We start from the raw sequence: 26,656 nt of genomic DNA on the forward strand, positions 1-26,656 counted from the left end.
TGCAATACAGTACGAACACAATAAGTACATTTTACTTATTTTTTGATGTAAGTACATAGTAGTTAAGGCCACCTAATATAAAGTGTGAGCGAACAGCATTTATTCAAAATAGAAATCTTTTCTAACAATATAAGTCTTTAATGTCGGTTTTATCCATTTAACACATCCTTGCTGAATAAAGTTTCTTTAAAAAAGAAAGATTTTTTTTTTTTTTTTTACTGACCCCAAGCTTTTGAATAGTGTATATTGTAACACAAAATTATTTTGAATAAACACTGTTCTTTTTAACTTTTTATTTATCAACAATATCACAAGTCCCAAAACATATTACGCAGCACAACTGTTTCCAACATTGATTAAAAATCAGCATATTAGAATGATTTTTGAAGGATCATGTGACACTGAAGACTGGAGTAATGATGCTGAAAATTCAGCTTTGCTTCACAAGAATAAATTATACTTTAAAATATATTAAAATAGAAAACTTTTATTTTAAATTGCAATAATATTTCACAATATTATTTTGTGAAATAATATTCAGTATTTTTTAATAAATAGATACAGCCTTGATGAGCATAAGAAACTTCTTTAAAAAAAACTTTACTGATCCCAAACCCGCCCAACAGAGAAAAGTTTTGCTCAGCAAGAAAAGAAATTTAGAGGGAACATTGGTTGTGCTGCTTAATATTTTTTTGCTGAAAAATTAATAAAAAAATTTCAGTATTCTTTGATCAATAGAAAGTTCAAAAGAAAGGTGTTTGAAGTAAAGTCTTTCGTTTCGTAACATTTTAGATGTCTTCAGTGTCACTTTTGATCAATTTAAAGCATGCTTGCTGAATAAAAGTATTTTTTTTAAATCTTACTGACCCAAACTTTTGAACGGCAGCCCATATAAAAAATATAGAAGCTTCAGCTAAACAAAAAATTAACACAAACAAACAAAGTGACTTTATACAAATATTTATAATTAATCAAGAAAATACTTTTATTAATGCTCAGGTTTCTAAGAGTTATCTCGCTTTTAAATAAAATACTCTTGCATATGTCAAAGATTGACACCCTGCATGGACTCATGGATAATAACAACTGAAGCAAATCCAATTCCAGAACAAGAGCCCTGAAGAGTGTGTGTCCATCTTTTGTCATGACCCAGTAACTTTCCTGCAGCACACACTCACACTTCCTCAAACAGGCCTCACCTGACCACAGCACCTCCACACCTGTCTGCTCTAATCAGTGCTGTGTGACAGATACGCACCGCTGTGTGTGCGCGCATGCGTGTGTGACAGGTAGACAGTGCCGTCACTTCATAAACACATGTTTTTTCCGACACGCTTCACCTCTCTCCAATCCCTCTGTCTGTCCTGTCCTCTCACTCCCAAAATGCCTCCCTGGCTGTGATGCAATGAAAGCTGACAGTGGATTTCACATTGATCTCCACACACAAGCGTGGATCACAAGGCTTTGATGGTTGCTGCAATCAGCCTTATCATTGAGTTCTTTGACCTCTCTCGCTCCTGTTTCCCCTCAAACTCTCCTGCTATATCAGCAATTTTACACAGTTTGGATTGTTGATAAAGCTGTAGACAGATTTTGTGGTACCTGAATGCCAATTGGACCCTTATAGACCAAAACTATCAGAACTCACTGGGCTGAGGGCAAGAGTCAGAATCGTGTGAGTTGACACCCAGCTTCCAGCTCATTAGGTGGGCTGCAGCTTGAATCTCAAGGGGAGCGTGTCAACATTGACAACCCAGTGGTTTTGTTCCATTATAGAAAGTGTACGAAGGTAAAGTGTTGTGGGGTCTATATTTGTAGGTTTGGTGCAATGTAAAGTGTAAACGTCTTATAAAATAACAGGTGTAAACACACAGATAGTTGCCAGGTCATTGCTATGTGGTTGCTAAAGTGTTCTGGATTTTATTGTTACACGCTGATGTTGAATACTTAGCTCAAATACCTGCACCAAGTATAAGAGCCATATTGTTTACATGTATTAACATCCTTGTATTTCAGAATAAATATTGAAAGAGAAAGGCAAAATGTATGTGTGTGTGTTTCTGTACTCGTACAATGACACCCTCCAGTCTGCTGGTGTATTTTAAAGAGGACACACTTCTGTGTGACTGTATTAGCATACCAATAGAGCTCCTGTGCTGCGGAGCGGAGGAGAAAAATTGAATTGGAAGGACAAGGAAGATCAGTGCTGTCGGCTGGAAGCAACTTCATTGGATCAGAAATGTGTGCGAGTGTGTGTATATATTTAATAGACGGCTACCTGTGGTGAGCTGGCATGAACGCACTGATTATGCAGAACAGCCTCACCTGGACAAGTAAAAAATATCAAACAAGCACACACACACACAGCTCATATTCATGGCCAAATACTCTAGAATTTAAAAAAAAGAGCAGGAAAAGGATGGTGAAAATTGTCATCAATACACCGTCACCTTAGCCCTCCTTTACTACTCATGTTTTTTGCTTTTCTATGTAGAAATGCCAGCTATATGAATTGCAATTCTGCATCATGCTTGCAAACTCAATTCAAATGCAATTTAAATTCAGAAAATTTATTTGAAAATGAATAGGAATCTAAAATCCGCATTTTAATTCAAATCTTGCACAACTTGCACATTACTTGAAGTGAAATGTCCTTGCCACTGGAAGCCCATTAGTTTCCAGCTGAATTTGTGCAAGACTATGTGTGAACATGTATGCATCCTAATGTCAAAGAGGAAGTAAGGTGGAGGAAAAGAGAATGAGGGAGAGTGACAGAGGAGAGGAGACACAGAAGAGCCCCTCTGGATCTCACCCGCTGTGTCATCAATGACAATCCAGCTCCTTCATCACATAACCCTCACCTGGATCTTTCTCCCTTTCTCTCTCTCTCACACACACACACACACAGAGTGACTTCCTTCACCTGGATCACAGTCTTCCTTACTTCCTAGGGCTCTCTCATCTGCTCCCGTCATCTCATTATCTGTCACTTTATCAGATCAAGAGTGTCTCTGTCTATCTGAGCGCCGCTCCACATGCCACCCTGCTGTGTTCATAATTACGCCTGAAAATTGTTCCCACCTATAGCCTTTGTCTCTCCTGCTCTTTGCCATCATTCTGCAGTGGAAATGTAACAATCTCAATTATCATTACAACTAACACCTTCACCCCCCCATACATCATATCAAATCATCCCAGTCTCTCCCCATTTCTCCTCAGGAAACTTCACAATATCACGCTCTCATTTGGACTCTTTTTAGATTACTACTACTACTGACTGATAGAGTACTTAAGTGCTGTCTCACTCACCCTGTCTCGAATACAACCCAGCATGTTGCAAAGTTAAGGACATGATTATTTTTATTAAGCATAAAACACACTTCTGTTCAAAAGAAGTGTTCAAAAAATGCTGTACAAACAGTAATGTTGTAAAATAATTAATTTCTATTTGAATATATTTAAAAATGTCATTTAATCATAATTTTCAGCATCATTTCTTCAGTGTCACATGATCCTTCAAGAAATCATTCTAATATGCTGATTTGCAGCATAAAGTTGAAAACATTTGTGCTGCTTACTATTTTTTGTGAAAACTGTTTTTCAGGGTTGATGAATAGAAAGTACTTCATAAAAAAACTCTACAAAATAACTTAAATAAAATATGTTTCTTTAAAATCGTTTTTTTTTTCAATGACTTTTGAACAATTTAATAAATTCTAGCTGAATAAATATATTAATTTATTTTAAAAAATACAACTTTATATATAAGCATTTAAAATCAACATTAACTTTTGAAATAGTAGCTGCATGTATCATTCTTTTTTTTAAATGAATTATTGTTTTTTTTCATGTTATGCAGCTCAACAAAACTGTCTTAAAATCATCACACACAAATATTACACAAGCCTCAAGGAATCCAATATTCTTTTAAGTAATGTTCAAATAATAAATATATTATAATAAAAAAGTCAAAGGGCTCCATTATAATGGCACTGACCTCAGACCAAACGTTGTTCCAGTTCTGTCTCTCCTACCCTACTTTCCTGTCTACACTCTACTACCCTAAATAAAAGCAAAAAACAAAACTCTACTTATTGGTCCATAAAAGTCTCTTTCTTTTACTAGAGAAGAGTACCAGGTATGAAGAGCAATTCCAAACCTTTACTTTGATTCAACCTAAAAGTCTACAAAGGTCATTTCTAAAAAAAAAAAAGACCACAGCAGAGCGTTTAGCCACAAATAACACACTACTCTTGCTTTTACAGCAAGAAAAAAAAAAACGTTACCATTCTTGGATGCTTTAGGTGTAAAAGCCAATGTAACAAACAAATAGAATGGCCACTTTATTGTAGTAACTGTTCCCTCTGAAGAATGAGAGAAACATAGAAAAGAAACAACCAGAGACAAGTACACTACTTTTGAACTGTCCAAGCACTTGTCTATTCCATTGCTCTTAACCTTCTCCTCAAAGTAAGCTCTAATCATATATACTGACACTTACCAGCACATTTGGTCCGAGTGATGAGGGGTGGTCCCGGTGGTCCAGTGCCACCCTCCCCAGGTCGGGTCAGAAGAACCTTAATCTCATACTCCACATCCGGATCCAAATGCCAGAGCTTGTAGGTTGGCGCATCCACGACATGCGTCTCGGCCCAGTTTCCAGTGGTGGTGCGGTACTCCACCTCTTTCAGGATGATAGGGCCGTCGCCGATAATGGAGTTGGCATTTGGTTTGATCCACAAGTAGGTGGCACCAACTGCGAGAAGCTCAGGTGGAGCGATGGGTGTGGGGGGTGCTGAAGAAGAAAAAAGAAAGGGATTGTTTACATATTGATTATTATCTACAATCTGTATTTATCACCACACAATCAACCCCTTACAAAATGGCATCATAGAAAAGGCAAGACTTTTTGCCTTTTTATTATCATGTTCTCTTCAAATACTTCTAGGAAGTTTTCACATAGAAACTCAGAAGTCATAACCATTATTATGAAGTGCATTGAATGTCAGAATCAAAAAGGTTTTCATATTCCTTTCTTTTGCACTTTACACCAAAAAGCTTTTTAACACTAGTGCAAAAAAAAAAAAAGAACAATAAATGTGAATTAGATCTATAATCAATGTTTTATCTGCATATTTTTGATTATTCTTCATCAATAGCACACAAAATGTGTACAAACTGATGCATTTACCAAACACCCATTATGATCAATACCAAGCATCTTCAATATACGAATAAATCCATATTTGAAGGCGGTGGAAGAAGCAATAGAAAGAAATGAAAAAAGAGGCTACACTGAAATACATCAGCCATTTCTGGCAATAATTTTTCAGCAAATTTAAAAAAGTTGTTGAAAGAGCAATTAAGGGCTGTAGAAAGTAATCTCGCTTCACTATTACACTGCATTCAGCCATCATTTCACATTTGCTTTTGTAGTGCAAAATGGTGAGAGGAAAATGAAGGCTGGAATTACATTGAAGCATGCGGCCGAAGCTTTGAAGCTCATTAAGGGATATCAGACAGACTTGCTTGGCCGGCAGAATTGTTAGAATAAATGGAATGAAACGTTTCCTGGAATCCCAGTTGAGAAGGTGGGCCATAGCTTTTCCCTAAACACTTAGCTAAGCTCTCTCCCTCTCTCTCTCTCTCTCTCCATTGCTTCTACCCACTCACATTAAATCCACTGGAGACAGCTTACGGCTTGCACTGCATTAACTTCCTGTCTCTGCCTGTCTCTTCCTTCTTTGTCTCACTGCCTTTGAGCACCTCAGATTTAGCCTCAAACCTGTGAAAGGTAAACAATATTTCTTTTTTTCTTTCTTGCTTGCTTCCTTCTTTCATTGTTTACTCCCTTCCATCCTTACGCTCATGATTCCTTCTTTACTACTTTCCTACCTTCAACTCGTTCCCCTCCTTTTTTATGTCCTACTTCCTCTCTCTTTTTCTTCCCTTCCCCTTCTTTTTCTTAATTTCTGTATTTTCTCCTGTTTTCTTCCTTTCTTCCTTCATTCTTTTTCACCAAGATCCTTTTTTGTTCCTTTCTCCCTTACTCCCTACCTTACATCCATACTTCCTTTCTTCATTTCTTCCTTCCTTTCTCCCATTTCCTTCCTTCTTTCAGCCCATTTCCTTCCATTCTTTCTCCCCATTTGCTTCCTTCCAACCCATTTCCTTTCTTGCTTTCCATTTCCTTCCTTCCTTCTTTTTCTCTCCATTTCCTTCATTCCTCCCCATTTCCTTCCTTCTTTTTCTCTCCATTTCCTTATTCCTCCCCATTTCCTTCCATCCTTTCTTCCTCCCCCTTTCCTTCCATCTTTCCATACTTCCTTCCTCCCCATTTCCTTCCTTCTTTCCATACTTCCTTTCTCACAATTTCATTCTTTATTTCAAGTAAATAAGAAAAAGAACCCTAGCAACCATCCGGAACACATTAGCAATGACTTTTGTGTTTTTCCCAAACACTTTCTTTATAAAATGTAAATATTACATTCAAACAATATTGTTTCCCCGATTAATTTTTTATGTTCCAACTGTAAAAAGATACATTCAGAATCATTTTCTTTATTTTATCCTTTCTTTCTTTCTTTCTCAGTTCCCGCCTTCCATCTTCTAATCGTCTTTTTGGCACTCTCTCTCAGCAGGAGAGGGTGCAGACAGACACTAATCCAGGGTTAGAGGTGAGTAGCGGTGCATGAAGGTTCATCAGAGCATGGAAGAGCCACCCAGGCCCACTCTAATGAGAGGCTGCTGTCTCTACTGTGCCATGTAATCAACTAAGCCAGATTACCAAAGCCCATTTACCCACAGCTGATAACCACTGACTCCCTCAGCTGCCCAGAAAGGATACGCTCTAGCTCGAAGAAGAGAGTTTAGACGTGACCCGTCAACCTCCGAAGTTTAAGAGCGTTTAGTGCTTGAAATGAAAATGAAGGTGGGAGAACATAAAAACGATAACAGAAAGTAAGGAGGAATAATAAAAAGTAAACAGAGATTACCACAGAAAAAAGACAGGAAATATAGGAGGGTAAGAAAAAGGAAAAACATTTTCTGCAAATACTGTCCACCTATAGTCTCTATAATATTCTGTTTTTTCAAATGAGTCCCTCATTTAATGCAAGCCTATTGGATATCTTGCCCATTTTATTGGCTAAGGAAACTAATATGTGTGTAATACTTAAGCATAGGGGTTTGTTTAAATCCCTAGCCATAAGCAAGACCAATAATTTACCATAGTAAACCCCACTAATAATGACTGCAAAACAAATCATCAACACTTTAGTGTGAAATGAGATATTGCCTATGGATAATGTCTTATTTATCATATGAATGGACTCCAGCGTGTTGTTCATCAAGGCAGCTATCACATCTAAATTGCAATTTTGAAGTAGTGCCTTTGTTCAAACCATTAATACACTTCCATCGTTTAATGCATTTTCAGCAGGCTTTATGTCAGCACATTGTCCTGGCGTGGGCATTTATGGTCCTGCAGTTGATAAACCCTCCGATTAGTGGAGTGATTTTGGATTGAGCGTTTATGATTGCAGCTGGATTGAAATGAGGTTTGGATGCTGCTGATGACTGGCTGAATCTTGGTGATTGCTTGTTGATGATTGGCTGAGTGTTATTGTACTCCGGATGATTTACAAACTATTTTGAGCTTCCAGCTTTGACGATGTGGTTGTTGATTAGCACAGTGGTTTGTGGCTACGTCACTAGAGAGATCAATATATGTTCATTACAGGAATGTTAAAACATCTGACGTCTATTAATTACTTTGTAGTCCAATTCAGATCACATATTGCTTAGGATGTCGCAACAGTCTTGACAAAGAAATAAGAAATTGTGGTATCACAACTAATAACTGCAAGTGCTCGAATATAGTGAGGGAGGGCTTGTATATAAATATGCTGGCAGAACAAAAACAAATATATGAATGACACAAAGGCTTCAGCTCATCTCAGCTACTTCTAAAGTTCTCCATTTCTTATGTCAGTATATTCTCTCAAAGAGATGAAATGAGAATGAATAAGGAAATATGCTAGGCTCAGACAGGCTAGACACAACCGCACAGTATGGATACAGATAACAATAGGAGCATTACCCGTTCACCAGGGGTCCCTTTCACTCCAGGGAAAACCTATTTTCTCCAGACATAAGAGGTTTCCTGCACACACTATTTATTATTTCAGGTGTAGAAGTTCATGTGTGTGAGAGAGCACAATTCTAAATACTCTTTTCTTATCAAATTCCCTTGATACACAAAGTTCATTCCCATTTCCACTGATACTTTGCCATACGTTCAGGAATATTAGAAGCAATGTGGTGATTGGAGTCCCTGTGCAGGTGTTTGTGTGTCCATGTGGCCAAGCGCCCCTGTAATTTTATCCTTTATCACCTGGTGTCCGCAGGGAGGTTTTAAAACCAGCTGGATTTGCGAGAAATCTCCAGAAATCCCACACTGCTATCTGATCAAAGCCCACCGGGTTTGTCTGATAGCAGAGCTGAAGGAGAGAAAGATGAGCTCCACCGTCAAATGGGAATTTGTAGCTGTGAAACAACAATAATTGCAATCTGGTTTCTTGCCTGTTGGAACAACCAATTCAACAGAAACCGAGAAAGAGAGAATACGGCTACAGTATTAGAAAGTTTAGAAAGATTTAATCTAGAACCACAGCGTTTTTTAATATCCACAATTCAATTGATGCAAAAACTGATACATACACATTTGTGCTTGCGTACACACTTGCAGGATGATAAATGAGTATTTATGATTCTATATTATTTTGGCTGTGAAATTATATATATATATGATGCATTACAAACCGAACGATTCGTTGGACTAATCCTATTACTTAAATAAAAATAAAATAAAATAAATGCTTAAAGTGTGTGAAATATCAGTGCCACTACGCTCAACAACGCAGCTCAAATGAAGTAAAGTGCTGTCTGCCCGCGACCTCCCCTTGTTGGGGTGCGTCGAAAGACGATGATCTTGTATCAACGATAGTCAGAGATATTGTCAAAAACATCAATTATTGCCAATCTTAAGAGGATTTGGCATTTCCAATTAATGTAGGCCTGTTACATTCTTATTTTTATTAGGCCTATTATTATTATGAAGTTACTTTTATTATTAAATTAAAAGCACAATTAATTTGCCCTGCAATAATTAACGCATAACTGACGCGCTGCGAGGATAAGATTAGGCTATATTTACTCCTCAATTAAAATGTTTTTTAAAAAGGTCTTTTAAAACAGGTCTATTAGGCTACAGGCTACCTACAATGAATTATAGTCCTATAATTAAAATATTAACACTGCAGCCATCAATAAAAATCAATGAAATAAAAAGCTTTTATTTTAAGCACCGACTTAACAACCTGTTTAACACAAAATGTGTTTCTTTTTTTTGGGGGTCACAAGAGAAATATAAAGGAAATAAATGAAAACAGCTATACCATTATCAGCATGTTGAAGTAGATTCGTCTCTCTTTGTCTCTGAGAGAATCCATTTGAGAGGCATCAGATGCCAAAAACTCCGTCATTACTCCGTCATTCAGTTTTTACTTTCACTTTCTGCTTATAGTGAATTGACTGAGATTATCTTGCGCAAAGTTTGCACGTGTGCAAACGTGTGCTAGTGTGATATCCATTGGCTCACTTCATGGTTTAAAACAGAAATCCAACATTGCTACATAACCAATTGCCCCGCCCCCCGTATTGAAAACGTACCGAACCGTGACACCACTGTGTCGTATCGAACCGAACCGTGAATTTTGTGAACCGTTACACTAATATATATATATATATATATATATATATATATATATATATATATATATACACACACACACATTACATACAACATTCAAAAGTTTGGGGTTTCTCTTACCAAGGCTGCATTTATATGATCAAAAATACAGTACGAACAGTAATATTGAGAAATATTATTGCAATTCTAAATAACTATTTTCCATTTAAATATATTTAAAAATATATATTTATTTCTGTGATGCAAAGCTGAATTTTTAGCAGCCATTACTCCAGTCTTAGGTGTTACAGTTGGGCTGCTTTATATTTTTGTGGAAATCTTGATACTTTTTTCAGGATGCACTGATGTGCATACAGTTCAGAAGAACAGCATTTAATTGGATTTTTGGTAATAATGTAAGAGTCTTTACTGTCACTTTTGATCAATTGAATGTTTCTTGTGCATATTCATATTCCAGCTCTACAAACGTTAAACTTCAACTTGGTTTCACTTAAAGCTCTTCCAAATCAGATGAATTTTGCTAGCATAATTGAAAAATAATGTCTTATATATGTTACACAACCACAGAGTATTAATAACATCACAAAAATGTATTGAGCAACATCCTCAGATTTTCATTCCATTTAACAATTGCATCACATTGTGCCAAAAATCACAGAAGCACTTCAGAACAATTGCAAAGCTCTCCATAGAACTAGCAAGCTCTCTGCAAACCAAGATTACAGCAGCACCCACAAAGACACATCCTCCATACCTGCAGCCTCATGGGAAACAGATCCGAGTGACTCACACAGTTGTTTCGGCTCATTCGCTTTATTGTTTGGATCAAACCTCGGAAGAATGGCTCAGGGGAAGCAGATGAGAGATGCCAGGAGAGATGCAGTCTGTGCCTTTGACCTGACCCTTATCCCTTGATGAAGTATCTCTTTGGAGGTTTGATTCTCTTTGTCAGGGCGAGGAACTACAATTCCTGCTTTTTTCTTCCTTCCATTTAAAAACTAATTTCCCTTCTATTTTTTTTTTAGTTGTGCATTGGTGTTAGAAAGGTTTCTGTTGGATGCCCTCAAAGGATGCTTTAATCAAAACACCATATTGAGCATTGTAGAAGAGCAGGGAACAAGCAAAATACAGAGGAACGCTGTAAACATACAAGCGCAGTGAGAACAGCGTGAGAGGAGTGAATGCTCTTCAAATCCTCTTTCAGAAGAAGTACATTCAGGTCTGGACATATAAAAGCAATGCACGGGGAACGAACGACAAGAGAGGGAGAGAGTGAAAATAAGGGAGGAGGCGTCTTTCGCTAGACTGAATTCACAAACCCGGCACTGTTCAAAGACGGCATGCTGAGGACACCTGTGCATAAAATTCAAAATTCTGCTCCAGAAACATCTCTGGACTCAGTGAGACGTAAAACACACACACACGCACACACACACACGCACAAATATCTGTTCCAAAATCTAGTGAGCTGCCTTACTGTATGCTGCCTACATAGGCATCCTAAATGGAGCCTCATAAGATCAGAAATGAAGACCCTGTAACAGAAAACTGACTGTAAGAGATGGCAGTTTACATTAGTGTTCACTACAGAATACAACACAAACTTGTGTGTTTGATAGCTATAGGCATTTATGATCATGCATTTGCATAGTGTAGGTTTCGGGCCTATGTGACCAATTTGGAACAAACTAAAAATGTTCAGTTGCTACACAAACAGTGCTGCTTATGTGAAGCACACAATAAAGCTACTCACAATTGCTGCAAAGACTTTGATTAGCATGATGCTAATCAAGTTTATTTATATATTTTCAGAATACAAATGGTTTCAAAGCAGCTTTACAGACTATTATGATTTTAACTTTTATAATATCTTAATATCTTAAAGTATGCTTAAAATCATCATCATCATTTTATAGACTTAAACACAATCTTGAATTAATTTCTTCACTGAGTTCGCGACAAGGTATGGATTGATTTTTCTGCAATGTATATGCATAATGCTACATTTGAAGTATCTTATAGAAGCTGCATAATTAAACTACCCTGCAACAGTTTTTGAAGCCCCACTAAGACAAGACAGTTCACTCTGTAGCCTTCTTGGTTATTTTCTACTTAGGTAATATATATTATATACACACACACACACATACATACAAATACAGCTATACTTTTTTTGTTTTAATAAATATTTCAGTTGAGCAATAACATCTAACAGCAATAGTATCATAAATTAATCATAAATGGCTCTTTTAACAGAAAGGCATAACTTACATTCCTATAGCCACTATACAGTGTCTTATGATTCTACCTTTTTTCTTTAAGTGGTCTGTCTCACATTCCTTATACTCTCTCTGCAGTCTTTGTGTCAGTAGCTCACCTGCGGTGCCTTATAATGCTGTCTAGGTAGGCAGCTGACTAGGTTTTGGAAACTGAACAACTGTATTCCTATGAGATGGGGAGTCTGTGAAAAAGCTATGTATTTCAATGCACATATGCGGCATATACTTTGAAGTGCCGGGTACTTGGAGAGCAGTGCATCAAGAGGCTACGGAATACAAACTAAATAAATAAATATTCACACAGACAAATAAAGTGGCTGCGAGTGTTTGAAGTGCTAACTCCTCGGCTCCTGCTTATCTGGGCTGTAGTATTACTGAGCTCTAATCCATCTCTGTAGTGAAGGCCGCTCGCAGGCAGTCTACGGACACACACACAGACTTCCAAAATCCTTCACTAATACTTCTCTCTGTCTGTGTGTTGATAACACAGTGCTTTCTGCATCACCATCACACACATAAACAACTCTTGCAAAAAACACGCACAGACCAGCGATGTTGGCAGACATTTAGGTACGTGTTGAAACTCTACACGCACAAGTTGCAAACTCACTGTATTTCCATCCAATATCCTGAAACCACCCACAAACCTAGGAAGCTTTCTACTTAGACAGCTGACTTCTAAGGTAACATGGAATCTCACTTAAAATAAATAAATACAAATAAAATAAAAACCTTCTCCATAGACTGGAAATCTGAACAGTAAATGTCACAAAGCAGCAGCTCACAATTATTTCCAATAGAGTTTTATATTTGGTTGTTACAGGTAAAACATACATTAAATATAATAAAATACATTAAAAATGAAATCTGTAAAGAACAAATGGAATTTTGTGTTCAGATTTGGCCCAAAAGAGCTTAAAAATCATTATAACTTAATTTTTCAAGGGGGAAAAAAACTCTTGAAAAAGTATCATCCAGGCATGTTCATACGATTGTACTATGCTTTATAAAACAAAATAAAATAAAATGACAACTGCTTTTGTTCTGGAAATCAAAAATACATCTTATTTATAAAAGTTTTTTGTTATGCTATAAAGACAATATACATAATTTAGAACTGAAGATTCTGCAGTCTACTGCATTCTTTTACAGTAGGTTTATATTCTCCACATGCCCCTCATCAACTACACGGACATCATACCAAACAGAGACTACAGAGAATCGATCCAGATTACACCCTGGAGTTCGGTCCCAGATTACAGCTGTCACCTGTCATTAGTGCCTCTACCTGAAGCCATCCCTCTCTCTATGAATCCATTAGCTATATCAACACTATATTATTCTCTTTCATTCACTCTCACATGAAAGGTCCAACGCTGACCAGCAGCATATCAATAAGGCCGTACTGGACACAGTCATTCGCACAGACCTTGCTATTATTCTGCTGATGTGAGTCTGTGGGGAGAGTGTGGTGTGGATGAAGGGCCTCTGGGGGCCTCCTGTCTTGTCAGAGGCAGAGAGGGGTTTCGTGAACCATGGGGACGCCAAGACCTGCATGCTAACTAACCTAGCGCACTGCCTCCGCCACACTGAGAGGTTACTGTGCACAGGCCTGTGATTCACTGAGAGATAGTGAAGATTCAAGAAGAGTTCATATTTATATGAGAATACTGAAGTCAGTAAGGCTTTTCTATAAGAGATTTCTATAAATATATGGTAATTGTATTCATTTTAATCTATGATGAAAATAGGACCATAGCAGCTAAATATATACAAACACGTGTGGCTATATATAATCTATGAATACACTACCATTTAAATGTTTAGGGTGAGTAATTTAAAAAAAATAAATAAATAAAATTATATATATAGTGTATTCATATATTGTACAAAAAAATATTAAGCAGCAAAAAAAGATTTTACCGTATTTTTGAACAAATAAATGCAGCCTTGGTGACCATAAGAGACTTCTTTCTTTCAAAAACATCAAAGAATTGTAATTATTGCAAACATTTGACTGATATATATCAAGTCAATTATTTTGAGGGAAGCTGTTTGTCAACCACCAAGATCCAAACCGAAATGAATGGGTTTTCCCACCTCCAAAATCCTAATTTAACCCATAGATTTTTTAATAACCTGTGCAAATGGTTTCTTCTACAATGAATCTAAAAGTTTTCTTTCTCCCACATCTCTCACCCTCTGACACTATGATGCAAATGTGTATAAATGGGCTAATAAGGCACAGAGGGTTTTGGGTTAAAATTGCATCAGGGTGAGATTGTGAGAGGACATGAGAGAGTGAAATGACTGTCAGAATGAATATTACTTAACACAGATTAGCATACATTAAATATGAAAAACGGGGGAGCTTTGACACCACATAGGCTTGAAGTAGAGATAAAGAAAACAGGAAAGGAAGAGGAAAAAAGGAAATAAAGATGATAATGCAGGCAGATGAAAATTATTGTACGTCCAAATGTGTCTGAGACAGAAACGAAGAGTAATGACAGGAAAGTGCTGCCCACAGGAAAGATAAATCACAAAAGACATCTCAGTTGTTGCTCATAGACTAAGAGAGATTAAATAGATAGCAAATTCAGAAGTCTACTTCTTCATCCTAAGAGAAAAAATACCTCAGTAATCATCTGCTATGTTTCTCAAACTGCGTTCATATTGGCCAAGATACCAAATTCTGCAATCAAAAGTCAAAAGAGATCCCAGTATGAACATTTGTATAACATTCTATAATCACAAATTGATCTGAACTACAATTCTTCATAGCTCTGCTGTCTTACTGTACTTCAACGATCATCTAATTTGTGTATATTCATCTAAATTGATTTCAGAAGAAACATCTAAGAAAACAAGTGATTAAACTACATTTGTATTTCCTGAAAGTACAAACAATGCTTGCAAGGAGGTAAAGTAACAATGTTTATGTTTTTTTAAGGTAAGCTTAGGTTTCAGGTTTTGGATCTATTTAAAGGAAAACTTCAACATTAAGCAAGAATGTCAAGCCAATCACAATTCAGTAAGCAAATCAAAGAATACCAACAACAATTCTGTAGACAAACATCACAATGACATCATGAGTGTCAGTTGCATTTGACAGTGCAAATGTGTTCATTTTCAATCTTTATAACAAAATAGGCCTATAACACTTTGCAGAACCCTGAAGTTTAAAAACGTAGTGAAAATGCCAAGCGATTCAGGCTCAATTAGTTGCAGAAGTTTTACACTTAAGGTGAGGAGTTTAGAACAAACTAACCAGATTGTTTGAGGAATATCTACTCTACTGCCTTCCAAGTACTGCAATAAAACATAATTGTGAACTCATTAAAACTCCTGAGCTATGAAAGAGCAACCTGTGAGCAATAAAATGTTACTGTGGCTGAGAAAGCAATCAAAATAAGAGATACAGGCACGCATAGGGGAAACATATTCACAAAGGAAATCCCGAGAGAGCAAAAGCAAACATAAATAAAAGAGACATGAGAAGAAAATGCCAAATAATGGGACTTTTTCCATGGTCACCAGCAGGAAGGTACCCTCACATCACAATTACTAGCACCTCTGTCTGTCTTTCTCTCTATCTCTCTCTCTATGCCATCAGCCGGTGGTTATTAATGACCCCTGCACCCATCTGTGAGCACCCCATTTATAAAACTCACCGTTTTAATCTCTTTCGGTGTGTGTTACTCCCCCGCGCTCCCTCAGCCTGCAAACACACTCATACATTCAGTGGCTGACACCTTTACGGGGGATAGAGAATGCAATGACCAGTACTTACAGTTCAGGCACCTGCCCAAAACTGAGCACGCTTACTCGTATTTACACCCCAACGTTCTCTTTTTCTTTCTGTTGCTTAACCGGTTATACAACTCATCCAAAATATTCCTAATATAGTCTTTTATGGTTTTTCCCTTTTTTTGAAACTTGACCGACATGTTGCTGTACATTAAAAAGAGCAATGTTAAGACAATTTTGTGGGAAAATGGAGGAAAAACTTTTACTTTAGTGAGATTTATGCTTAAAACAAAACCAAAACTATTTGTTCAATTTATTTTATATATTCAGATATTTTCTGAACAGTTCAAAAGTTTGGGATCAGTAAATTTATATTTTAATTCAGCAAGGAAAAGTTAAAAAGTTAGCAAAAATGCTGAAAAATCCTGAAAAAATTCAAAGCTTCCACAAAAATATTAAGCAGCACAACTGTTTTCAACATTGATAATTATAAAAATGTTTCTTGAGGAGCAGATCAGCATACTAGAATTACTTATGAAGGATCATGTGACACTGAAGACTGGAGTAATGCTGAAAATTCAGATTTGCATCACAGGAATAAATTACAATTTAAAATATATTTATAAAATATTTCATAATATTATTGTTTTAAGGCCTAAGCGCAAAAAAGCGAAACGAATATTGGGTTCGATGACGCGCTGGAATAAAACAACAGATTCCTATGGATGCTTCCACATAGACTGCGAACATTCGCGCACCAAAAAATGTGACTGTTTTTTTTTTTCAAACCAGTCCGTCAAATCTTTTCAGTTTCGCAAAGCAAAAACACGGGCCGTCCAATAAGATTTGAGCATTACATCACATGGCCAGAGCAACTGCTGTTACCCAAAAGGTCGACGCGGTGGCGCTAAAGAAGCGCTCAGAAGACTGTATTGAGCATGAGCGTAAAAACACCAAAGTAGGGGACTTTCAACCAACATACAAAGAATATGGATGTTGAGATGTTGTCGTTGGTGTCTGAACATAGAGAACTTTTTTTCAAAAGTCACACCGACTACAAGAACCAGGACAAAAAAGATGTTTTGTGGCAAAGAATCACGGAGAAAATTGATATATTTATATCGTATAGTATAAGCTTTGATGTAGTTCAGTCAGCGCCACCTACCATGTAGGCGTCAAATTGAAGATGCGAGCATTCATTTTGCCATTGATGTGAATACTCAATTCGCCGGACATTCGTTTCGCTTTTTCACACCGCTGCCAGTGTGGAGAGACCTTTACTGTGTTGTTGGTCAAATAAATGCAGCCTTGGTGAGCGAAAAGAGACTTATTTCATGAACATTTAAAAATCGACTACAAACCTTTGAATAGTAGACAACAACAGTAATAATTTAACTAAATTTAATGGCATTTATGCTTAAAACAAGAAAAATTAATTGCTAACGAGGTAAGAACAAGAAAAACACTGCCAATGGGGTATGAGGAATATACTTAATTGAGCATAATTTTACTTCTCCAGTGAATTTATCTTGCATTAGGGATGTTAAGGCCAAAAAACTGATTAAGAAAATAATTGTCTCTGCAGGTCCACTTAGTCTGCATTTCTTCAGTTATAACAGGTCAAACTTTTGGCCTTTTCAGCTCAGCTCCTGTTAAAAGTTACGCCCCCAGCAAGTTCTCTTTATTAATTGTCAGTGTCTGGCTGGAACAATGCCACTCATGCCATACACGCTGCCCCTACCTCCTCCCCCTGGACTGAATCCCTGGCACCACATGCATTAATTAATGCATATATCATTTAGCATGCCTGTGCTGTGCAGCATATTGCCTTCCACTCTATTCATTTCCCCAGGGAAATGATGTTATACATCACCCCTCTGTTGACTTCCCTAATCACACACACACTGTACGCAGACGCATCCACACACCTCTGAATTCCCAGGATGACACTGGACTCTTTGAGCACCTGAGGCGCTCACAGCCTGAGGGATATTGCCCCAGCGTGCACCACCCCTCCCAGGACATGCTCAGCAAAGCCAGATGGCAGTGATCGCTGGCAGAGCCAGCCACAAACACGCTGCTCGAGAAACACGATCACGCTGCCACTATATGTGACACCTCTGTTAACTTCTAGATTTGGCATGTTAATCAGATGCATACTAATATTACAAAGATGGGTCATTACTGTACAAGAAAATCTGATTAGATGAGTCACAGATGATCATTATACTCTGAATCAATCTAAAATTTCACTTACTAAAAGGCTAAAATAAACTACTGTATAACACCTGGTGAAAAACTGTTTGTTGTTAAAAACTATCTTAGTTATTTAATTGAACATGGCCATCTTTCCAACCATTTCATAATAAACCATGAGAAGTTAGAATGATTTTACCATGGTTAATGGGGTTTCAGACACTGAAGTTTGGCCTTGTGTATAACAAAACCATTTACACTATGGATACATACAATATCAACAAATAGACAAATCCTTTTTTTTTTTTTTTTTTTTTTTATGTATGACTGCAAAGAAATACAAAATCCTCCGTGTAGGTTCAAATTAAAACTTTAAAATTGTGTGCTACAAAGACACTTTAGGTATAAATAAAGGGGTATTTAAATTTCGTGAAAAGCCAATTTAACTGCTCCATTTTATCATGATTAAGGGGATACATCAATTTTGAAAATATTTAGCTTTGAACTAGTTTGGTCTAGCTACTCCGAAACTCTAGATGTGATCTGACCGTTAATTTACACTTTAGTGGCATTTAATAAAATTTGGAATTCAAGCAGAATAGAATATATCACTGCTTGAAATGACAGATAACAGCCTTGACAATAGAGTACCTGCATGCTACACATTGCATCACAGGATAATGATGAACTTATTTGCAGTGTAGATTCTCCTGTGCTTAGTGAATATAGCTTCATAAGATGACAACGGTAAGAGAATATATCCATTTGCACTTGAAATTAATATCATTAGTTATGTAATGAATCAAACACTACTATTCAAACCTTTGGAATTAAGAGTCGTATTGCTCACAAAGGCTTCACATCTTTGGTTAAAATGCAGTAAAAACAGCAATATTGTCTAACATTATATTAATTTAAAATGTTTTCTATTTGAATATATTTTACAATATAATTTATTCCTGTGATGCAAAGCTGAATTTTCAGCATCATTACTTCAGTCTTCAGTGTCACATGATCCTTCAGAAATCATTCTAATATGCTGATGAAACATTTCTGATTATTATCAATGTTGAAAACAGTTGTGCTGCTTAATATTTATGTGGAAACCGTGAAACAGTGTTTTTCAAGATTCAATGATGAATCGAAAGTTCAAAAGAACAGCATTTTTATGTAGGATTATAAATGCATTTACTGGCACTTTTGATCAAATTGGTGCATCTTGGCTGAATAAAATGATTATTAATTTACTATTAATTAATTTAAAAAAATTCATATATATGTCTATATATTCATATAATGAAAGTCACATCACATAAGCAATCTAAAACACACGTATTTAAGTTATGAACAGTAAATTCAAACTATCAAACAATCAAATGATGTCTGTGAAGTTTGGGGTTCTAAAGTTTCTAATATTTTCCTTTTTCCCCCAAAAGATACAGGGACAACCAGATCTTACAGAGCAAACACAGGACTTGAAACTGTCCCACAGTGCTCACTCTAGCAGCGACAGCAATGCTAAATCATCTGCAAAGAGAAGCTTTAGATCCACCGTCATGCTGGGTACACCTGGGAACTCGAGCGGTTCCAACTGTAATGCAGGTTTGTCAGGCCTTAAACTTACTTTTACTGTCTGAGTCAAAGATTCAGTTCTGTTCGAATGATTCTTTGACTCAGAATTTAATCTGCACAACTGCACGCAAGTCAAATACATATCTTTTTGAATCACTGGTGCTAGATGGGACAATCAGTTTGGTCTAACAATGGCAGAAGGGGTGCAAGAAGTGTTTGGGAAATCTATTTGAAAACATTAATTACTTCTGCAATTCCACTAGTGGCACAGCAATTACACACTTCACCTTAAATGATTAGTCAATTACATTATTGTCCAGTCTTCCTTAAAAATCATTTCTTACAGTCTTCTCATTATTATTCATAGATATTCATACATTTTTACATTTGAATAGACACTGATACATACAATACCATATGGATGGCTTTTTATGCATGGCTTCACAGAAATACAAAATCCTCTGTTTAGGTTCACAGATTATTGAACGGATAGCCTAATTTTAGCATATTTCTAATAAATGAGATTGATTAAATATGCTTAACAGTGCCGAAATGTTAATTTAACACTGTTAGCACTCACATATACCTAATTTGACATTGAAACTTTGAAAATACATTGATATATTGCATATCAGCCTAAATTCAAACTGAACAGATCGAGAGCTACAAATGCACTCTACCTAGAAATAAATGTGAATGTGATGTTGAATTATTGGCCAAAAGATGTTCTATTACTTTGTAAAAAGCCATTTTACCTAATCTATTGCTATCTGAAATGAAGAATAGCAGCTTCTAATAAAGACTAAGGACAATTACTGATGTCTCTATATTGATTAAGGGATTTAATCATGTCTTTGTTCCAAAAGCAGCATTGACAAACTGTTGGATTTTAGTTATTTCTCCTGTTTTACTTCCAAGTGCCATATGGGCAGACAAGCTTGAATCCCAGACCAATCTTATCAGGGGTAAAGAGCATCACAAAAGGTGTTTTTGGCCATGCTAAGTCACACACTGCACAGCTACAGCCAAACAGATGCTAGCATTTCTTTCAAGTCCAGTGACTACGCGCTGACAAGCCTTGCAGAAAACCAGTTTTTTTTTTTTCTGCTTAAGTGGGACAATGGCTCTGTAGCAAAGCTGAGGCTCTACCCCATTATCTTAAGAAACAGAGGAGAATCAAGGCTTCTCCACTAGTCGTTAGCAATGCTAGCTGAAATAATGAACACTCTGTGGGTAACAATTCAGGAGGAATCCTGCTGTTGACGGCTGATGCGGGCTACAAATGCTGTATTTTGGGCTGTGGGCTTGCTTTGTGTTTTAGCGAGCATCTCTCAACGTGCACGCCAGCATTTGAAAGCCAATGTCCTTGAACACTGGGCCACATTTATGATACGCGAGCTATGGCAATTTGCATAAAATCAAAGTAAACTTTCTGCATTCAGGCAGTAGACAATAAGAATGGAAAATTTACATTGATAAAAAAGGTTGAATCATTCGAACAAAATCACTATTTCTGCTTGAATTTTCAAAATAAAGTAGATGAAATAAAATGGTTAAGAAGTGCAATGAACAAATCTAAATCAAACTACACTAAATCAAAACAACTCTGATTCTACTTAAAATTTTATTGAACTTAACTGATTTAAATTCTAGTAATCAGAATATTTTCTAAATATATAATGTTTAACAATGGCACACAATTAATATTATAATTATTATTATTAAGAAGAAGAATTGTTTGGTTATATTCAAACACTGTTAAAAGTGCAAATGTTACTATAAAACATTTAATTTTAATTTAATATTAACATAAAAATAAATATAACATTATTAATATAAAATTATTAGTATTACTACTACTACTACATTTGCACCTTTAACAGTATGTTTTAAATATAGCCAAACAACCCAAACCAACAAACAAAAAAACGCTTCCTTTTTCTTTGCTGTGATTAGCTGATCAACATGAGGAGGCTAGCTGTTGTCATAGACACTGTCTATCATCCAATAGAATTGAATAGGTTGGAATGAACTCTTTATGTTGCCAAGTATCAGTCAGACTTAGGGATGCTCCGATCGATCGGCCGGAGATCGGTATCGGCCGATAATCACATTTTATGACTCGATCGGTACTCATACATTTGACTGATCTCACGAACTGATCGCAATTTGATGACATCAATGCGCGAGGACGTACATGATGTGTGAGGACATAAATTATTTATGAAAGATAACAGTTTCAAAGTTTAAATTTCAACCTAGCCATCTAACAGCAATTATATATATATATTTATTTATATATTTAAATGTTCTTAGCCTACAGATTAAACGTCTGGTTTGAATACTCAGAGTCATAGGTTATAGATAGATAAATATAGATAGAAAGAAAGAAAAATAACTATATTTGCAGCATTGTTGTTTTCTGCTGTGTTTTAGTGAAAGTAATCTATAATTTTTTGCTGCTCACCGTGTTTCTGTTGTTGTTAGAATAACCGCGTCATCGCAGCTCTTAAACTTGACGCCGGCGCGCGTCCGGAGAGAGAGAGAGAAAGGGCACGGTTGAATAAAGCGTGTTTGGCTTTAGATGAAAAATACTAGAGGATATAGCATATGTTATGCATAAACACTATTTTAAATGAATATTAAAATGTTAACTGTATAAGGAATAATTTTTGTGATTATGTATATAACATTATTACATATGTTATATAAAGCTTGAAGCATCAGAATCGGCATCGGCCGATCACCATGACAAGAAATCGGTACTCTGTATCGGCTGCAAAAATCCTGATCAGAGCATCCCTAGTCAGACTGATGACAATAGTTTTTGACTACTGAAGAACTCATCACATATCATATGTACAGGGACAAAAGCAATTGCATCATCATTACAAATTAACATTCACATTTTAGTTCATTTGAAACCAGTGGCATCGATGCTTTCAGGTATCTATACGCACCTTTGACGCTGAGTTCAGCGTAGTTGGACACTCCAGATCCTCCATCTGAACGAATGACGCAGCGGTAACGGCTGGTGCTGCGCTGTGACGTGTCCGTTACGCTAACGGTGGCGGAGAAGCGCCGATGGTTCACCACTCGGGTCACCATGAGAGATGTGTCTTTACCATTCCATTGCTGAAAAACAGAAAAATAATCATTCTTGCAAGCGACAATAAGCACACATAATATGTTTTACAAGGTGGACCATAGTGCTACATCAAGACAGAGGCACAAGCTCTTAAAACACACTGTGCACAATAAGAACTGGTGTATTGTCTTCATGTCTCAAAGCTGTAGCACAGGATAGATGGAGGCTTATAGTCTCCAGCCAAGGGAAAAGGTAATTTTATCCAAGACTTCATGGACATAGACACTGGCTTAGAAATCCTGCTGACAAAAATCTCCAACAAGTTATTAAGTTTCCTCAAGCGATGTGTCTCGGGACCAAGGTTCAAAACCTCCCAATGCAAATGAAGTGAACGTTACACGCACATACATAATAGAGATGCTCAGGGATAAAATCAACATTTTGAGCATGTACACTGAAAAAAACTAAACGACTGTCATTTATTTAAAATCTTATATTGGTCTAACTGAAAAGCTTGGCTTCTGGTTTAAACTTTTTTAGTTCAGTTATTCAGTTAAATATAATGCTTATTTTAAAAATTAAGGTTTTTCAAAGTTGTCTTTATTTGCTGTAAGTAACCTAAATTAAACACATATATATATTTTAGCTTACATTAAGTTACATTTTGGATCATGTCTAAACAAAAAGGTTTTTATAATAAATAATCTTTGTGTGATTGTTTTTGTCTTTGAGAAAAGAAATAAGGTTTAAACCAAACCATAAATATAACGCGAGTACATTTTTGCTGTAACAAAATGGGTCCAAAGTATTTTTTTTTTCAGTGCATAATCAAACCAGGTTTAATATGTCACTGAATGTTTCTATAGGTATTTTAGTTTCATTTAACCAGGATTAAAAAAAATAAAAAATACTCTTGAGATTTAAAATCCCTTTTGCAAGCAGCTCCTGGCCAAAGGAGGCAGCACATAGTTTAACAAAATAAGAAATAGCACACACAAAACATAATGATCATAAAAAATTTACGTTGCAGTCCCTTTATGTGAGATTATATGTGAATGCATATGTGTGAGGTCGTGTGCATGACTCACCTGTAGCCAGAGTTTGTCATGTTGTGACCATTTGCCTCCAGCAATACACTGGAAGGTGGCATTCTGTCCCACGTTCACCTCGACATTCTGCAGCCGCAGAAAATGTGGTGTCTTGCCTACCAAAAAACACACATACACACATATACCTTCAAAACACAAAAATCTTACAACATCCATGCAAATCAAATAAAGCACATGCTCCAAAGACACTGGTGGTCAACTATACAGTGGCCCAAAAGTGTTTCCACATTTAAAAAGGTGCAGCTTTAGCTATGAACATGTTTTTGTGAATATATTTTTGAGAATTTTTTTGCTAATGAAGTGTACTTGTGCTAACGTCCTTGCAAAATATCAAAACAAGTGTCATTTATTGTATCTAATGAAATGACATTCTGATTTTGTAAGTGTTCCACAAGTGTCCAAATGCTCCTTTCAGCTCTTGCATATTTGTTTTGAGATGGTGAACATGGAACATTTCTGTCTGTTTTTCTGTTTGTACTTTTAGAATCACCATCTGAAAACTAGAAATTAAATGGAGATCCCATTTGTATTCAATTTACATGTGCATGTACAGGTGCATTTGTCAGAAGGGTAACTCGTGCACTAGCTGAATTCTTGTGTCTCAGTACAGCAGTCTCCACCCACTCTCTCTGCCAGCTTCATTATCTGTGCATGCATTTCTGCACTAAAGCAATATCAATCTTTTTCAATTAAAGTCACTGAGAATATAGATTTCTTTTCTTTCTTTTTTTTAGTTTCTCTGCTATAATGTGGAACGCTCTCAGATTTAATGACGGAATCTTAAAATTACCCACATATATTATAGCAAATTAAAATTTTTAAAAAAAAAATCAAGATAAGATCTATGCTTGTGTTTCTTCAACTCAGTTCTTATTACATTTTTATTTAAAATTCTGGTTGTGTGAAATGGAATACTAGTTTACCACATATGTGCAATATACACTATTTACTGTTTTTCAAACACTGAATGTAAAACTATGCATTATGCAAAGATAATCAATGCCAACTGTTAAGATGACTTTTCTTTGAATAAAAGTGTCTGCAATGATTAAATTAAGGAAAAAAATAAGAAAAAAAATATTAGTCACACTCACACCGGAAATGTCTTATTATTCATTATTCATAAATGTCTTTTAATGTCTTAAAAGTCTTTTGAGTGAACACAGTCACTTTTTTTTATGTGATCTGTCATTCGAAACTTATTTTACATCTGTAACCAAACATAATTCTATTTGATAAGGATTTTGAACATTAATAAAATGCCTATGAAGTCAAACTTTTTTGGAATGACATGCAATGATTAATCATGCACAATAAGTCCAGGGGTCATTATCACTTCTAAAATATGAATTAACCTCGTTTCTTAATTGGCACTGCTGGCTTTACATTAGTGACACAGAGATATCCTGGACAATGGAAGTCAAAGGCTAAAGTTCTCCCGTCACAACAAGAATGATGTGGGCCTGAAGTCTGAGCACTCAGCTCTGCAATCTGTCTCCCTCTCTCTCATCCTCAGCACAGACCTGCTTGTTTGCTGGCCTTTTCCATCTCTGTTCAACCCTCGATCCACATGAAGTGCTTTTCATAGTAGTTGACAGACTGAACTCCTACAGCGTAGCCAAGACTGTGAAAGTAAGCAGGCACTGTGTGTGTGTGTACTCACGACAAGGGTGGGCCAAAACGTGCATCTCATCCACTGCGATGAACCCCGGATGCCCTTGTACAGATACTGCCTCAAAAATAACCTAAATGAGAGAAGAGGGGAGAGGAAATCAAGTGTTTAAATCAAGTCAGCTTGTTAAAGTCTGAACTGAGATGGTGAATTTATTTCAAGCATGAAAATATTCAAATTGGTAAGTCAACAGGAGAGATCTTTAACTGTAAAACCACCTACAGTGGCCCCAAACACTCGTGGCACACTTATGGCTCGTTTCCACCGAGCGGTACGGTTCAGTACGGTACGGTACAGTATGCAATTATGTCCGTTTCCATTGTCAGAAGTTGTGAATGGTACCAAAATAGCGAACCGTACCGTACCACTTTTTTGGTACCCTTCCGTTGGGTACCTAGCACAGCAAAGGGTACCAAAAGGGTGGAGCTAAATTCACTACAGAATGCTGATTGGATGACTAGAATCGTCACTTTTGCATGATACAAGAGCATAAAGCTTCTCCTTCACTCGTTCCGCTCTGCTGTCCGTGAGTGTTGGGCTTATTTACATGGTGTGCAAACACAAAAAAAATATAACAGTGTATTTTATAATTTTATATTTTTACACAGACAATAGCCGTTTCTCAATATGCGTTCTTGTCTGTTCTTGTGGACTAGGTGAAACGTCATTGTCCAAAAACCCGCATAATTCTCAAAATATTACTGTTATTGTGTCATGAAATGTAGTTTTAAGAGTTTTTCAGGCATGAATGTAGTTGTTTAATACTCAAATCTGTGGTTTATAAATTTTCTATGCCAATTTCGGACGATCGGCGATCACTAGGCACTCAGTGCTCATGTATCCGCCTAGAGCAGCCTTAGCTCGGCTAGTCCTTCCGACATTTGCCGCTGGCTCTGATGTCTCTGTAGTGATTAAACATGAGATCCCATTCATTTTGGGTATATTTAACAGGCATTCGTGGTCTCATGAATCTATTATTTGTTCATGGTCATATCGTTTTTGCTGAGCACAAAGTTATGTTTAACTTTATATATTTATTTTGAACTTCACCGTAGTACTGCGCTGAGTTTGTAGCATATGTTTGACTGAATTGTTTGCTTTCGTCTTTATTTTGTCCTTATATAAGCCTCTTATACTTTGTACTTATACTTTTATAATGGCTATTATTGTTCATTAAGACTGACATTTAACAAAAAGAGGCAGAGTTGTGCTTATTGT

The 26,656-nt window shown here is 36.5% G+C and overlaps 1 protein-coding gene across 15 annotated transcripts in view; it reads right to left on the reverse strand.

Moving 5' to 3' along the window:
• The window catches only part of ptprt (protein tyrosine phosphatase receptor type T), a 259,836-nt gene that overhangs the window by 139,289 nt on the left and 93,891 nt on the right, over positions 1-26,656 (reverse strand). For all 15 annotated transcript variants that reach the window (XM_058778885.1, XM_058778893.1, XM_058778891.1 and 12 more), the window contains 4 exons: positions 25,430-25,511; positions 23,746-23,861; positions 22,530-22,704; positions 4,502-4,795 (listed from right to left, as the gene is read on the reverse strand). In XM_058778885.1, the coding sequence (XP_058634868.1) occupies positions 4,502-4,795; positions 22,530-22,704; positions 23,746-23,861; positions 25,430-25,511 (667 nt within the window). The remainder of the gene's footprint in view (positions 1-4,501; positions 4,796-22,529; positions 22,705-23,745; positions 23,862-25,429; positions 25,512-26,656) is intronic.

The sequence above is a fragment of the Onychostoma macrolepis genome, chromosome 06 (assembly GCF_012432095.1).
Source record: "Onychostoma macrolepis isolate SWU-2019 chromosome 06, ASM1243209v1, whole genome shotgun sequence".
Classification (NCBI taxonomy): domain Eukaryota; kingdom Metazoa; phylum Chordata; class Actinopteri; order Cypriniformes; family Cyprinidae; genus Onychostoma; species Onychostoma macrolepis.